Source organism: Sphaeramia orbicularis, chromosome 14, assembly GCF_902148855.1.
Source record: "Sphaeramia orbicularis chromosome 14, fSphaOr1.1, whole genome shotgun sequence".
Lineage (NCBI taxonomy): Eukaryota > Metazoa > Chordata > Actinopteri > Kurtiformes > Apogonidae > Sphaeramia > Sphaeramia orbicularis.
The window spans coordinates 5,806,408-5,820,668 of NC_043970.1; the positions used below are offsets into that span (position 1 = coordinate 5,806,408).

At 37.9% G+C, this 14,261-nt stretch overlaps 1 protein-coding gene across 4 annotated transcripts in view; it reads left to right on the top strand.

Moving 5' to 3' along the window:
* tex14 (testis expressed 14, intercellular bridge forming factor) overlaps positions 1–14,261 on the top strand; it is a 31,903-nt gene that overhangs the window by 3,874 nt on the left and 13,768 nt on the right. For all 4 annotated transcript variants that reach the window (XM_030153936.1, XM_030153935.1, XM_030153938.1 and 1 more), the window contains 10 exons: positions 356–521; positions 968–1,038; positions 5,343–5,446; positions 6,091–6,160; positions 8,387–8,520; positions 9,249–9,344; positions 10,409–10,529; positions 11,156–11,334; positions 11,782–11,933; positions 14,009–14,199. In XM_030153936.1, coding sequence (XP_030009796.1) covers positions 5,343–5,446; positions 6,091–6,160; positions 8,387–8,520; positions 9,249–9,344; positions 10,409–10,529; positions 11,156–11,334; positions 11,782–11,933; positions 14,009–14,199 — 1,047 coding nt within the window. In that variant the 5' untranslated portion in view covers positions 356–521; positions 968–1,038. The remainder of the gene's footprint in view (positions 1–355; positions 522–967; positions 1,039–5,342; positions 5,447–6,090; positions 6,161–8,386; positions 8,521–9,248; positions 9,345–10,408; positions 10,530–11,155; positions 11,335–11,781; positions 11,934–14,008; positions 14,200–14,261) is intronic.

The window sequence follows — 14,261 nt, forward strand, 5'->3', positions numbered from 1 at the left end:
ATTAATTAATGACCAATTTATCTATTTTTCTTATCAATGAAAGAGGGCACTTTTCAGTTTATATTTTGCACACAAAATTTACTTGAAAATTTGTTATTTTTATATATTACAGTTAAATATATGTTTTTTTTCAATCAAAAATGCTTAAGTATAAATATTGGAAAATATAGGAAAATACATGATTTTCCCTGAAAAATACAAAATGCAGAGAATAATATTATTATAAATGGTGATAAATAACTTGGGAAAGACAAAAATATAATTTGTAAATTGTGACAGAAATACTTGTGGGTCTTTAAGGACTGATAATGTCATAATCAATAGAAAAGCATAATCAATATGTGTTTACTTGTAGTCGTTGTGAAGACTGGAGTACTCCAGTACATGCTGGCGTATTGTCCTGTAATCCATTAGTGCTGAGTGGTTTGTTGGATGCTGGAGGAGACCTAAGACTGCATGATCGAAATGGCAGGACACCATTTGACTGGCTTATGGCTGCAGAGGAGGAAGAAAGCAGAAAAGTAAGCATATACTGAAATTGCAAGGAAAGTGGATTGACTCAAATCATCCTTTCAAAACATTTTAAAAGCTAAGCTTTGTTTGAAAACTAAAACATGCAAACTTTTCACTGAAGTACAAATTCAATGCAGATTTTGACTGTGTGATGAACACATTGAATAAAAGCTCCACTTCAGACATTCGGCAAATAGAACTCTCCAGAGCCTGTAGGAAGAAATTTATCTGATGTATGGAGACTAAAGATACATGCTTTTTTACTGACACTCTGTTGTACTTGAGAATTTATTCTTTTTCAAAACAGGTTGATAAGTTACATTTAATTTCTGATTAACTTTGATTTTGCAAGCTTTGTTGCTTCAGTTTTTTTGTTTTGTGTCTAAATCACAATTCTACAATTTGTGTCAATGCCAGAACTTGTAAACTGTTCTAACTGTCACACATCTCAAAGTTCTACATAGTATAACATGATCCAGTCACACAGCGACCTGTGGCCTGCACTCTACGTGGACGTTTAATACTGTGAGTTACTGCTCTGGACCTGCTACTGCTGGATTTTCTACTCTAAATTTCCTCTTGATAATGGCCATTAGTATGATTCCATTTAATCTGTGTTGCATTCAGTCACTCTTAAGTTTTACTATTTGAGTGTCAACCTGATAACAAGTGTGGTAAGAGTGTGAGATGCTCTTGTTGGTTAAGACAGTTTTTGGTTTGTTTTGAGATTGTTGCACAAAACTATGGTGATGTGATCCATGACTCAGAAATTGGTTTTGATTTTGTTATTTCTAATCACACAGTTCATTGTCAACCCCTCCAACTGGCTCATGGTCATATGTCTGGACGTGGGGTTGGGGCATTACTGGCCTATTATGTCTTGTACTGTTGTATTGTAGTACTTTTGTTAACCTTAAAGTCTTTCAGTGTTTTGTACCTTCTCACGGTTGATACTGAGGTCAGACATTCAGTTCACAGTCATATGTGGCTTCCACTTGCCAATCGCTTGTGTAATATGGAGACCACAATGTCCAGATTCCCATTATACTACAAAGTTTTCCCTTGGTTGTTCAGGGCTTCGGTTGCTGTCTCGTACCCTGTCCAGACTAATATGGATATTTTATCTCCATAATATTTTTCCTCCATTTTCAAACAATTCTGTCTATGTGGCAGAGTGGTGAATTAAAAGAATATGTAAACTGAATAAAATTGTTAAAATTGCCGACAATGCCACCTAGTAGAGGGACTAGGACCCAACTTAAAGCCACAGGTTCAATACCAAGGTGTGAGCAGTGAATTAAAACCAAGAGAATAAATGTTTACAAATTTTATTACAAAAAAAGATGATAATCCAATAAAACACTATAAAAATTTAAATGAGGCAGAGCTATTAAAATAATTTAAATGTCCATTAAAAAACGTAGGAGGCTACACTGCGGAAGGAGGATAAAGTTGGAGATGAGTCTTATCTTGGACAGGGATGAGGCTCTCAGTCTTCTGTGTCGGTTGATCCAGGAAGCTTATACCAGTGGCCTCCTGCTTGTCACTTCCACTGGCTCTTACTCCCCGGTCTGTGCCTTGATCCTATCTCTCCTACTCCTTGTGTCCACGTCTCTGCCCATGGTCCGTCTGGCCCCGACTGTGTCTGCAGCTCTGACTATGCTCTACCTGACCCCGACTGCATGCCCATGGTCTGTCTCGTGTTCGCCTGTCATCTCTCTCCGTATCCTTCTGTGGTCCTTTTGCTCCTTTGTGACCCACTTTCTTTCCCATGCTGTTGAATTTATTGCCAGCAGGTGCACTCAACCAATTGTCCAGTCTCTCCCTCATTCACTCCCAGGTAGTGGGTGTGGCCTATACTCAATAACTTATAATTAGAACATAGATTTTACACAACAAAACAAAGACAACAAACCAAACACATGCAACAGAATTCAAATGAAATAAATCACAGCTAAATAATAACTAATGTAATCACACAAAATCATACTAAACATGGAAATAAGCGATAAAAAAAACTAATCAAATAACAATGGCCATATTCCCACATTTACACAACCTATGTTTGACAAAATGTCTGTCCACACTTTAACGAGAAAACAACTACAAACTGGCACAAACACAGACAATTTCTGGTGGGGTTGAAGCTCAGATAATATTGGACGCAGTAGATGAAGAGGCTTTAGTCTGAAGTTAAGTAAGAATAACATGGTACTTTATAAACTTAAATTAAGTGTTTGCTTGGATTGTTGAGCTGATTGACCTCCCATAGACCTCCCATAGAGGTCAGTCAGCTGATTTCAATAGTTTCTTCATCCAAACTGTTGACTTGTCTCTCACACCCAGTTCCAACAAGGCTCATTAAAGATGCTTTACCTTTACTTAGCAGCCACCTCTTTGACATGATGAACCTGTCATTATCAACAGGCTATGTGCCACGGCCCTTAAGTGCTTTTTCACACTGCGTACCCAAGTCCGTATCCGAGTACGTTGGACCCCAAAGTCAGCTTAATTTTATCAGTGTGAATGCAAACATTCTGTGCACGAGTATTGTACCTGAGTCCAGCTGAGAAGGTCGTCTTGGGTACGGACTGCGTGGACTCCAGTATGGTATGTTGCAGTGTGAAAGTGATCCGTGCCCAAGAACAGACGTGACTTAATCACCACTCTGACAACAGAAGGGACTTTATGACTACGAGACCATAGACAGTACTCCTGTCGTCTCCTGAAAAAGCCTCAGATTCTGTGTGGCACGGGTTTGCCTTTACCGACCAAACCACTCGGTGATGTATCAGGGACAACAAAGGTCACTCTTCTTCACTTTGCCTCAAACAGGCTAACAGATCCCATTGTAGACAAATGAACAGAACAGTCACTCGGTTGATGATGTAAGAGTTTGTCTTCTTCTGACTTCTTTGTTTGTTGGATAGTGACAGAATTCCTTCCACACCACCACCTGCTTTTTTCGGCCCTGTAACACCCACTTTCAGGTATGGGCCATGGTATGTGTTTGTGAACGCAACATCTGTGGGAAAGGTGTGAGCGTATCAAGGTATGGCATTGATCCAGATACCCAGTGTGAAAACACCCCTAAAGTAACTGTAATCAAACCACTTCTTAAAAAGCCCTGTTTTGACCCTGCAGTTTTATCTAACTATAGACCCATATCAAATCTTCCATTCATATCTAAGATTCTGGAGAAAATAGTAGCCAGTCAGCTATGTGACTTCCTTCAAGCCAACAGTTTAATTGAGACCTTCTAGTCACGTTTTAGAGACCATCACAGCACAGAAACAGCAATGGTCGAAGTTACCAGTGACCTTCTAACTGCTTCAGATAAGGGACTTGTTTCTGTATTGGACTTTTTAGACCATAGTGCGGCATTTGACTCTGTCAACCATCACATCCTCCTGCAACAATTGGAACAGTCAGTTGGTATTAAAGGAACTGCATTAATGTGGTTATATATGTACCTTATACATGCTTTCATTAGGTAATTTAATAAGGAAACACTCTATCAACTTTCATTGTTGCGCTGATGATACCCAATTATATTTATCTTTTAAATCTGAGGAAGCCCATCAGCTAACTAATCTACAGGAGTAACTTTCACATTAAACTGATCTCTAGAACTGCCCTTTTTCATCTGCGTAATATTGCTAAAATCAGAACACAGAATGATCCAGAAAAATTAATCCATGCATTTATTTCATCCAGACTACATTATTGTAATTCACTTTTCTCAGGCTGTCCCAAAAAGTCTCCAAAGACCCTTCATTTAATCCAGAATGCCATTGCCCGTGTACTGACTAGAACCAGTGTCAGAGACCATATTTCTCCTGTGTTGGCTTCTCTGCACTAGCTCCCTGTAAAAGCTTGGATAGACTTTAAAATACTCCTCTTCACTTACAAAGCCCTTCATAGTCAGGCACCTACTTATCTGAAAGAGCTTTTAGCTCCATACAGTCCATATAGAGCACTACGCTGCCAACATGCAGACTTGAAACTTGTAGTTAGGGTGGCTCAGGTTGCTCTTAGTTATGCTGCTATAGGCTTAGACTGTTGAGAGACTCATCATGATACACTGAGCTGTTCTCTGCTCCTCCTCCTCCTCTCTGACCTCCTCTCTCCTCCTCCTCTTCTCTAACTTCTTCTCTCTCCCTCTAATCACACCCCAGCAAATACATATTACTGACTTGATTCTTCCCAGGAGTCTCTGTGCTTTATTGCCTCACATGTTTTCCCTGTATCATCTTTGGACCTGCTCCTGTGGTCCTGCCTCTCTCCTACCATCGTCATCACTCATTTATTTGTAGTGTTGTGTCAGTGTTCATTTTATAGTTACTTAGATGGGTGAGGTTTCTATTATTTGTACTAACAGCTGCGGTAGTAGTATATTACTGTTAAAACTTATATTTGGAGTGGTAGTATTAACAGTTATTACCCTCGGCCACACTGGCTGCAGGGTATTGTCATCAGCTGGTTGTCCGTCTGTCCAAAATCTTTGGCATGCACTGATAAGTCAGGCCTGGTTTAGACCAGCACTAAATGTGAAGTGTCATGAGATAACTTTTGTTATGATGTGATGCTATAATTAAATTGAATACATTTAAATTTCATTTCATTTGATTTTATTTAGAATGGTAGGGAAAAGCCTGACTACAAACCATTGTGTCAATGTTAGCAACACAGCAATTCACTTATAAAAATCATGGATTGTGTTGACAGCGTAAGAAAGATTTGGTTTTAAAATCTAAAACTATTCTTGCTTGAAGCCCAGTGATTTTCTTTTTTTCTGTCTTCATCTAAAGCTGCTGCTTTTTCACCAGATGCTGGATGTTCTGGAGAACTACATGTCGTCCATGCGTCGTATGTTTCAGAGTCCATTCGGGAGGAAGCTCAATGGTCACCCTGTCCAACACTCAACTTCCAGGTTGTTACACCCTTTATCTTGGCCTGGACGAATGAAGTGCCTGTTGCCAAGAAGTTTAGTTTGTAGACAATGTTATATTTATGTACGTCTGTGTTTTCAATGAAAAACCCTAGTGTGGTCTAGTGATGCTCTTAGAAAATGTGTGTGTGTGTGTGTGTGTGTGTGTGGGGGGGGGGGGGGGGGGGGGGGGTACAAACAAAAATGTTCACATCAGTTGATATCAATAATTACTCTGTAAATCAAGGATTTTAAATCTTCAAAAGTTCATTTTTTTACCCTGTGTGTAAGTACAAGGAAAAAAGGTGGTTATTTTTGGTTTTAAATTATTTGTAAAACACCCAAGAAGATGAAAAGATGTAAAAGATGAAAATGACAATAAAGATGCTACCAGACGAAAGTAACGCAAAAGGTAAAAACAAGATGAGAACAATGTTGATGATATAACAAAACAAAATTTTAAGATAATTAAATGTTTAAATGTTGTTGCATAGTAGATTCATGTGGGCATTGGCAGTCAGTCTTAACTTTTTTACAATTATCAATGTAAAAGAGAATTTTCACTTTGAATAGAATTGTGTTCGTGTGTCTGCTGTCGCTTTGATTTGGCAAAGTAACTGAATGGTTGAAGCTGTTGTGTTTTTCAGTGGCACCGATATGCAGTGTAATAATATGATGTTTTCCAGTACAGCAACCCAGTGTTTTGGCTTTGGAAAGGTACAGTACATTTTATATATTCACTATGTACACTTGCATGTCTGTGTTTTTAATTTGCTTTATTTAAGACCTTTTTGACAGCATCTAAAATTGATTATCAAATTAATATCAAATTCATTGAATAAGAGAGAGATTTTATGTTATATCAAACATGTTGATTTTTCACTACTTTCAAAGAGCTCAAATAATTATTTTCAGAGCTATATTATGTGGAACTACAACTCCAAAGCAGAACGGGCAATACGGAAAATATAAGTTATAAAAAATAAATAAATAAAAATGAAGAGCATGTGCAGCTAGACACCTTAAGATTTTTGTGCAGGAAGAATGGGACACAATTTCATCAGAAACACTTCATTACTTGGTGTCTTCAGTAACTGTATGCTTAAATAGTGTAAAAAAAAATGGCAACATCACAATTATGTGAATGTTTTACTGTTCCAGTTTTTGCTGAATGGGAGATGTGTGCATATTCATAATTAGTAAAAACTAGACAGAACATGAAATATGTTGTGTTCACTGTCTACAATGAAATACAAATACAAAGTATATTTTAATGTCCTTGGTCTCATTTTTAATTTGCATTTCCTTATTGTCACAACTTTTTTTTTCATTCAGGAATGTATTAGTCTAACTTACAGGAAGTATGTGCACTAACAGCTAAACATGTTACCATCACCTTTAAAAAAAAAAGAAAGAAAAAAAAAGTATATATTTCAAAAAGTTCTAAAATGACATAAATGACAAAACATGGGGTTATGACAGTTGCAAAATCATTGCATTTACATTTTTACAAAACTGGTATTACACTGATGCAAGCAATCTGTAGTGTTAAAGAGGAACTAAAGAGGAAGATTTTACCGTTTTGGCTTGTCTTTGCTGTTTGTGTAGCATTTTTCTCTATGGAGCTCCCCCTACAGTTTCGAAGTACATTTTCACTGTCATAAAACCAACACCTAGCCCTCCCCCTGCGACCATCTGCATTTGTTTTCTGTGAAGCCAGTGATGAGAAGGCAGTCCTTACAGACATGGGTCATATAATGAACTACATATGTCTCACAAAAACTACATTCAGTTGACAAACTTCTGTGGCAAACTTCTGTGTGTAAAATTGCACTCCTGAGGCAGACAAAGGGCAGTCTAGTAAACTAAACAAACATACACCTACATGACACAAACAGCCCTGATTACTAGTGAGTATGCTAACATCTCTGCTAGCTAGCAAGCATCTGGGTTTCATTCATACAATGAGTTCATAAACAAGTAAACACCATTACAACCAATACCAAGCATCAAGAGTATGCAAATACACTGAAATACATAGAGTACAGAGAATTTATCTTAGCGATACTTGCAATTACAACAGTAACAATGCCGAGTCAGCATCTGTTTTGCCTGCTTCTTTTTCTGTCAGCATTCTGCAAAAGCTCGACCAAGGCATACTCTTGTCTTGTTCCTCCTTTGGTCTCATTTCTTCTTAATATCATCCTCTGACAACAGCCACCTGTTTCTTTTCTTTGCTGGCTCTGCCATGGTAAATGCCTGTGAAATTAAGGGATGGCTAGCTTGTGTTTATAGCTAGCCAGTGGTACCTGGCTGGGGGCTTGTTTGTGTCATAGTGTCGTAAACCATGCCATTTCTCATTACAGATCTAGGCCACCAGGATTGTGGCAGAGAACTTGCAAGTGCCATATTCAGCCCTAGAGATGCTAGTGGGAAGGCAGAGTGTGCTTCTATTCTTCCTGTGATAAGCCATTTAACCATCACAGTTACTTTGAAGCTCTTTAATTAAGATAAAGATCTTGCATAAATCCCCTATAACACATACTGTTTATTAGTGGGATGTCCTAAAACACAAGGTGGAAGAAGGTCAGGCGTTTAACTAAAGGGCAACTCAGAGAGGTCAGGGGCCAGATTCAAGGTGACTGTGCTCACTATGGTTGTTACTGTTTTCAGGAATCTCAGTTTTATGGAATAGCAGTTTTCAGAAGCATCGTCCATTAATCTGTCGCTGGTTCATCCATCCATTGTGTGTCAGCTGGTCCACTCTTATCTTCAACATAGGGGCTTCTAATTTGGCACAAATGTCTACTGTGGCTTAAGGATGAACTGAAATGAGTTTGGTGGCCTAAGGTCAAAGTGACTGTAACCTCATGTCTGTCCATTATTTTGAACATGACATCTGGAATCTCTCATAGTTTGTTTTTGCTTTGTATTTTTGTATAGGTGTGTGCAGATAGGTCGTACCAGGCACTGACTTTGCCAACATCTATTCCACTCATCAGAGACACTGATCTGACTCAAAATGATGATGAATATGTGCTGTCTCCAAGCTGTGACTATGTGACCTCCATGACCAAGTGAGACCAATCTTTCATCAACCTCTGTTTCAGTGAATGTTTTGTCTTCGCTGTGTGGTTCTACATTGTATCTTTTGACTAGTAATTTACCAGCACAATGTCAGTGCTCAGTAAAGATTGCGAGACTAAATAAATAGCAATCTGGAGCAGGTCAGATACCTCCAAGTTGCACTGAAAATGTTCAAGTCAGTGAGGCGTCATTTAAGATTTTTTGGTAACATCTACAAGATTATTTACCATACTCCTGGTCAAGTACACTGTAGAATTTCATCTGGGCAACAGTAATGCTTGGGACATGTTTGGACATAATGTTGATCATTATGTCTTTTACATAATTTTTGTCTTGTTTCATCCAAATAGTCTGGTGTCTTCAACTTTAATTTAGGATAAAAAAATTTGGTTAGAAACTGGACTGAAATAATGATTTGTTTGGTGATTCTTACTAGTCTAATATGAATATATATCTTGTGAAAACACATTTGTCTATACTTGCCAGCTGCTAAGTGAATTTTGTCTATGACTTGTGTTGTGATATGTCTATGTGAAATTACCTGTTAGAATGTGGAATATACAAAGGGTAAGATAAGGTTTTGAGTGATGAGAAAAACAACAACAAGGACAAAGAGAGTATCTATGATCTGTCACTTCTCTAATTCTGGTGTTAAGTCTTTCAAAATAAAATGAGAATAATAATTAACAGAGTCACCAAATTTTCTTTTGTGGCTCAGTTGTAGTTGGAGGGGCTGCAGAGTGACTGTAAAAAGACTGACGGCAAACCAGAAAGATTATTTGGATCTGCTACTCATTGAACAAGACTACTGCAGGTAAGAACAAACAGGATGTAAATAGAAAAAAAAGAGGAAGGGAATTATTGATAGGATAGTATAGTCTGAAATGTAATAAATGACCTATCAGTAATGTTTATAGTTTTAAAAACCATCTAAAATTATTTGTTTCATTTCAATTCAGTTCACAGTTCAATTCAATTTAGTTTTTACCCCTCAGCCAAGGGGTATTGTAATCATTTTGTCCGTCTGTCTGTCCATTCAACAACATAATGCATTATCTGAAGAATGCATTGAGATATCTGCACCAAATTTATACTTTTATACTGTGGACATATCTTGGCATGGAGCAGAAGCCTATTGAAAATAGGTGATCTTGACCTACTTTTTCAAGATCTAATGGCTTTGTGCCTTGTGCAGTTATAATATCTGAGTACTTTCACATATAAATATATATGTAATAAATTTTACATAAATACAGTCTAATCTAAATTATAGGGCAGTAACCTTCAACACAGTCTTACACTATATTTGGCCGAGGGGTATTAAAAGTGCGTAGCACACCATGTAATTTTATTGTGCCAGTCATAATACACGATTCTCTCAAGGCAGATATTCACAGTTTTAAAAGTACAACATGGAGAGGAAACCCAATAGCTCCTCCAGGAGCAAAACCTAAAGTAACACTTCGGAAGAAAAACCTTCTCTTACAGGACGAAAGACCTCAGACGGAATCATGTGTCCTGTGTGTCCATGGCCATGTGTCCTGACTGGCCAGGGTTAGTAGACAGAGTAGAGTGAATAGAAACACATATAGAGAGAACAACAAACACCACAGACAATGGATGGTACAGGAAACATTACACAAGCTTTAGCAAACAACAGTGGCTCATAGAAAAGTGTGTCCTAATAGGTCAAGTCTTCCAAATTCATGCCAGACAACCCACACTGTACTATAATAATTATAGTACATAATCGTTGTCTATAATTTAACATTGTTTTACAGGGTTAAACTACAGATTTGGTAAAATGTTTTGTTGCACTGAATCTTTATCTGTATATCTGTGCTGGATATGACCTTCTGTATTTTGTGTTTTCCATAGCCAGCTGGTCCATCCCCAACTGCTGCAGCTGATGGCTGTGAGCCTTTCCAATGACCTCCACAGAACCAGCCTGGTCTTTGAGCCAGTCATTGGCACACTGCACAACCTGCTGCATATCCCTGTAAAATGATACGACTGGAGGCCTGCATTCTGCACATATTAACTGGGTTGATACTGCCAGTTTCTGCCAGGCAGCTCTTTTTTATGCTTTTAGGGGGCTCTATCTTAATTTTAGTAAGCATGAAATGCTGAAAAATCCCTAGAGCCAAATGCATCATGGCGCAGGTTACAAAAGATTTGCAGTGAGATAAAATCATTTCAGAATGCCATAGGAGGTTGCAGATGTGGTGTGAACTGGGTCAGCTCAGCTCAGCTCATCTCAAGACAGCTGATGGCATCATCAGCAACTTAGCTTACCAGAGGTTTTAAAATGTTGTACTACATAGCATTTGTTTGTATGAGCTTCAGCTCACCTGAACCATAAAAAAACATAAACTATATTACCTCTCGTATTTCTGTTTTTATCATTTTGTCAGTCCCACAAATGCAGCTGTAGCAAATAAGTGACTATCACTGTCCTCATTCATATTTTGAGACACTATATATTTTATCCAGGTGCAAAAGAACCGGCTTTTAGAAGACAGACTTGTTCCTGTTGAAGCAATATGAGCAACAACATAAGTAATTTAAGAGAATGTACTTTTGCACAGTACTGTGTGTAAAGTCGTGTTTGTCCTGTCCCTGCAGTGCGTGGAGTTCCCTGTGCTGCAGGACAAATGGCGTCTCTCAGTGGTATTGCAGATTTGTGAAGGTCTATTGTACCTCCACAGCAGAGGCCTGGTAATGAGGATCCTGTCTTCCCACTGTGTGGTTCTCACAAAGCCATCGGTCATCAAACTAACGGGTTTAAGCTTCACAGTCCCTTGGTACACAACCCAGTACACTGTACTTGGAGTATTTTTGAAGACTGCATATATGATTTAACACAAGTAAATAATAATAATGTTTAAGGTCAGTTGAAGGGCCAGAAACCCCATTTCTCACATAACAAGACAAAAACAATTTTAAAGATGTTGCAGCATGAAAATGTAAAACATTAGTTCTTAGTTTTTTCACTTTATTTCCAAGTGATTGAAGTGAGGTCCAGTTTGCATTTTAGATACTGTTTAAGTTTAAGAAGTTTAATCAGTAACTCAACTTTTACCAACATTTTTAACAGGTACCTGTGCTTGTACTTGATTAAATATAGTATACTTTTGCCACCTCTTTGATCTGTCAAATGTAACTTTACAACAGTATAACAATGTGCTATTTTTTACAGTCCAGCATACAGTGGTCATAACTCTATTCTATGTGTTCTCATGTTTTTCCAGCTACGAAAGTACTCACATCCAGCCTCACATGAAGATGGCTTTACCCGCTGGCCTTTACAGATGGGCTGCTCCAGAAGTTGTTGCACAGCGACCCTGCTCATGGAGGGCTGATGTCTACAGTCTCTGTGCTGTTATTCAGGAACTCTACACTGGTATCTTAACAATGTTTTCTTATTTTGTATTACCTGGAAATATTTCTAGTCTTTTTAATTAGTCAGATAAATGTACAGTGGTTGTTATGATGTATAAAGTTCCCTCATTTATTTTGAAGATTTTGTGGGGTTATGTGGGTTTGTTGTAGGAGGATTTTCATTTTTATATTCAAAGTTTCTTTTACTTTAAGTACAATGGGATCAGATGAGCTTCCTCATTAAACACTTGTAATTTCAGAAAACATAACAAAACTTGTACATGACCGTTGTCAACAAATTCTGAAGTATTTAGTTGCGTTAAACTCAAAAATGCTTAAAAGTAATGAAGTGCACAGTCATTTAGTGAAAATGTTTCAGTTACAATTACACAACAGGTTTGGATTTGTACATGGCGTTCATACCAGAAAGAAAATTTTAAAAAAAGAAGGAAAAAAATGGTGAATGTGGCACAGCCTCCCCAGATCACTCATGTGGTATATAGGGGTAAATTTAGTATGAGTAGTTCTTGGATGAGGCCCATTATTTTCCTTTTTTTCTGTGTATTAATAGTTGGCTTTATGGAGGTGGAGTTGGAACTATTAGACCAGTGTTTTTCAACCTTGGGGTCAGGACCCCACATGGGGTCGCCTGGAATTCAAATGGGGTTACCTGAAATTTCTAGTTATCAATAAAACAAAAAAAAAAAAACTACAACTTGCTACTAAAAAAAATATGGTGAGTTGAGAGAGACAGTCACAATACATAAAAGACATGACAAACTCTGAAGCTGAAACTGAAGCACTGTGGTACTGTTTAGTTTTCAAATGTTCATTGTGGCTGGTTTAAGATGTTGCAGCTCTTTCATAATTCATAGTTTGAGTTATTGTTTGTTCAGTATTAATTTACAGCCTTGCAGCTGGACTGACTGTACATATCCTGACCAGGGAAAATAAAATTCTCACTTTGTGCAGTAATCTCAACCTCGCTTTTCTGCCTCCATCCATAATAATATACATTATATAGACTAGATGTCGTCTAAAATTAACGTTCATTTGCACCACAGTATAGCAAACTATTACATGATCAAAAACAAATTAATTTTAACAAAAAAAAAGTCTCCGTTTTGAATGTCTGGGGTCGCCAGAAATTGTGATGTTAAAATGGGGTCATGTGCCAAAAAAGGTTGGGAACCGTTGTATTAGACATACTTACTACCAAGGACATTATGTGATAACTTTCATTTGTCCAAAAGTCTCTCTGTCAAACTACTGTGCTAGTGTTAGAAGGTTTAGGCATGGACTGGGGACAAACCATTTACATTTTGAAGAAATTCAGAAAAAGGGGAGGAAGAACTACTTTTTTTTTTTTAATTTAAAAATGGTTAAATAAGAAAAATGAAGTAACCCTTAGGTGATATCATCTGACAATTTGGAATTAAGATCATGAGTTATGACCAAAGATAATCTAACTAAAGGATGAAGATCATTACATGGGGTCTGAGACCAGAAGCTGTTCTGTTTGAATGGAGTACAATAGGAGAAGGTGGGACAGCTCTTTGAGCAAACTCCAGGTAGTACTATCGATGAGACTATTCACGAGAAACAAAGACGTGAATATAAGTGATAAATGTCATCACAAATGTCTGAAGGGTGTAATCAGCCACAGAAAACATGATGCCAAACCCTTCTCCATGACAACCACTATTTTACCAAGGAATTTACACCTACAAAGAGCAAGATGTTTAACATTAGATTTGTATTTTATGCCAACGTTAAAAGTATTTCACCCAATGCAACTAGACTGTGTGAACACATATGCAGCTGCAAGACAGTACAGAGCTTTTTCTGATCAAGGATAGCATATGGATGTGTCCCAAATCAGAATTAAAAACCTCAGATTCCACATTATTTGTGCTGGTCACACTGCTGTGAGAAAAGTCACATAGGAAAAATCTGATTTGTGCCACCGTTGCCTTCAGTCTTGAATAGTAGGAGTATTCAATTGGTTGGTATCTCCAACCTCAAAGCCTGATGTTGCCAAAGCTGCTGAGGGATAGTTTCTTCACGTTTTCTTTGATTTTTATTTTTTATTTTAAGGCAATGAGCCATGGAGTAGAGTGGACCTGCAACAGATCAAACAGGTAATGAGTGCAGGCCAGGCCCTGACACCAGATACTAACATTCCACATCCGTACTGTGATGTCATCCTGGAAGGATTGCAGCCACAACCACAAGACCGCAATTGCAGCATCCAGACACTCTGCCATATATTACAGCAGGATATTGAGGTGAGCAATCAGTTTTACACTAAGGTATGCCTTTTGTGGACACCTTAAAGGACCAACAAGAT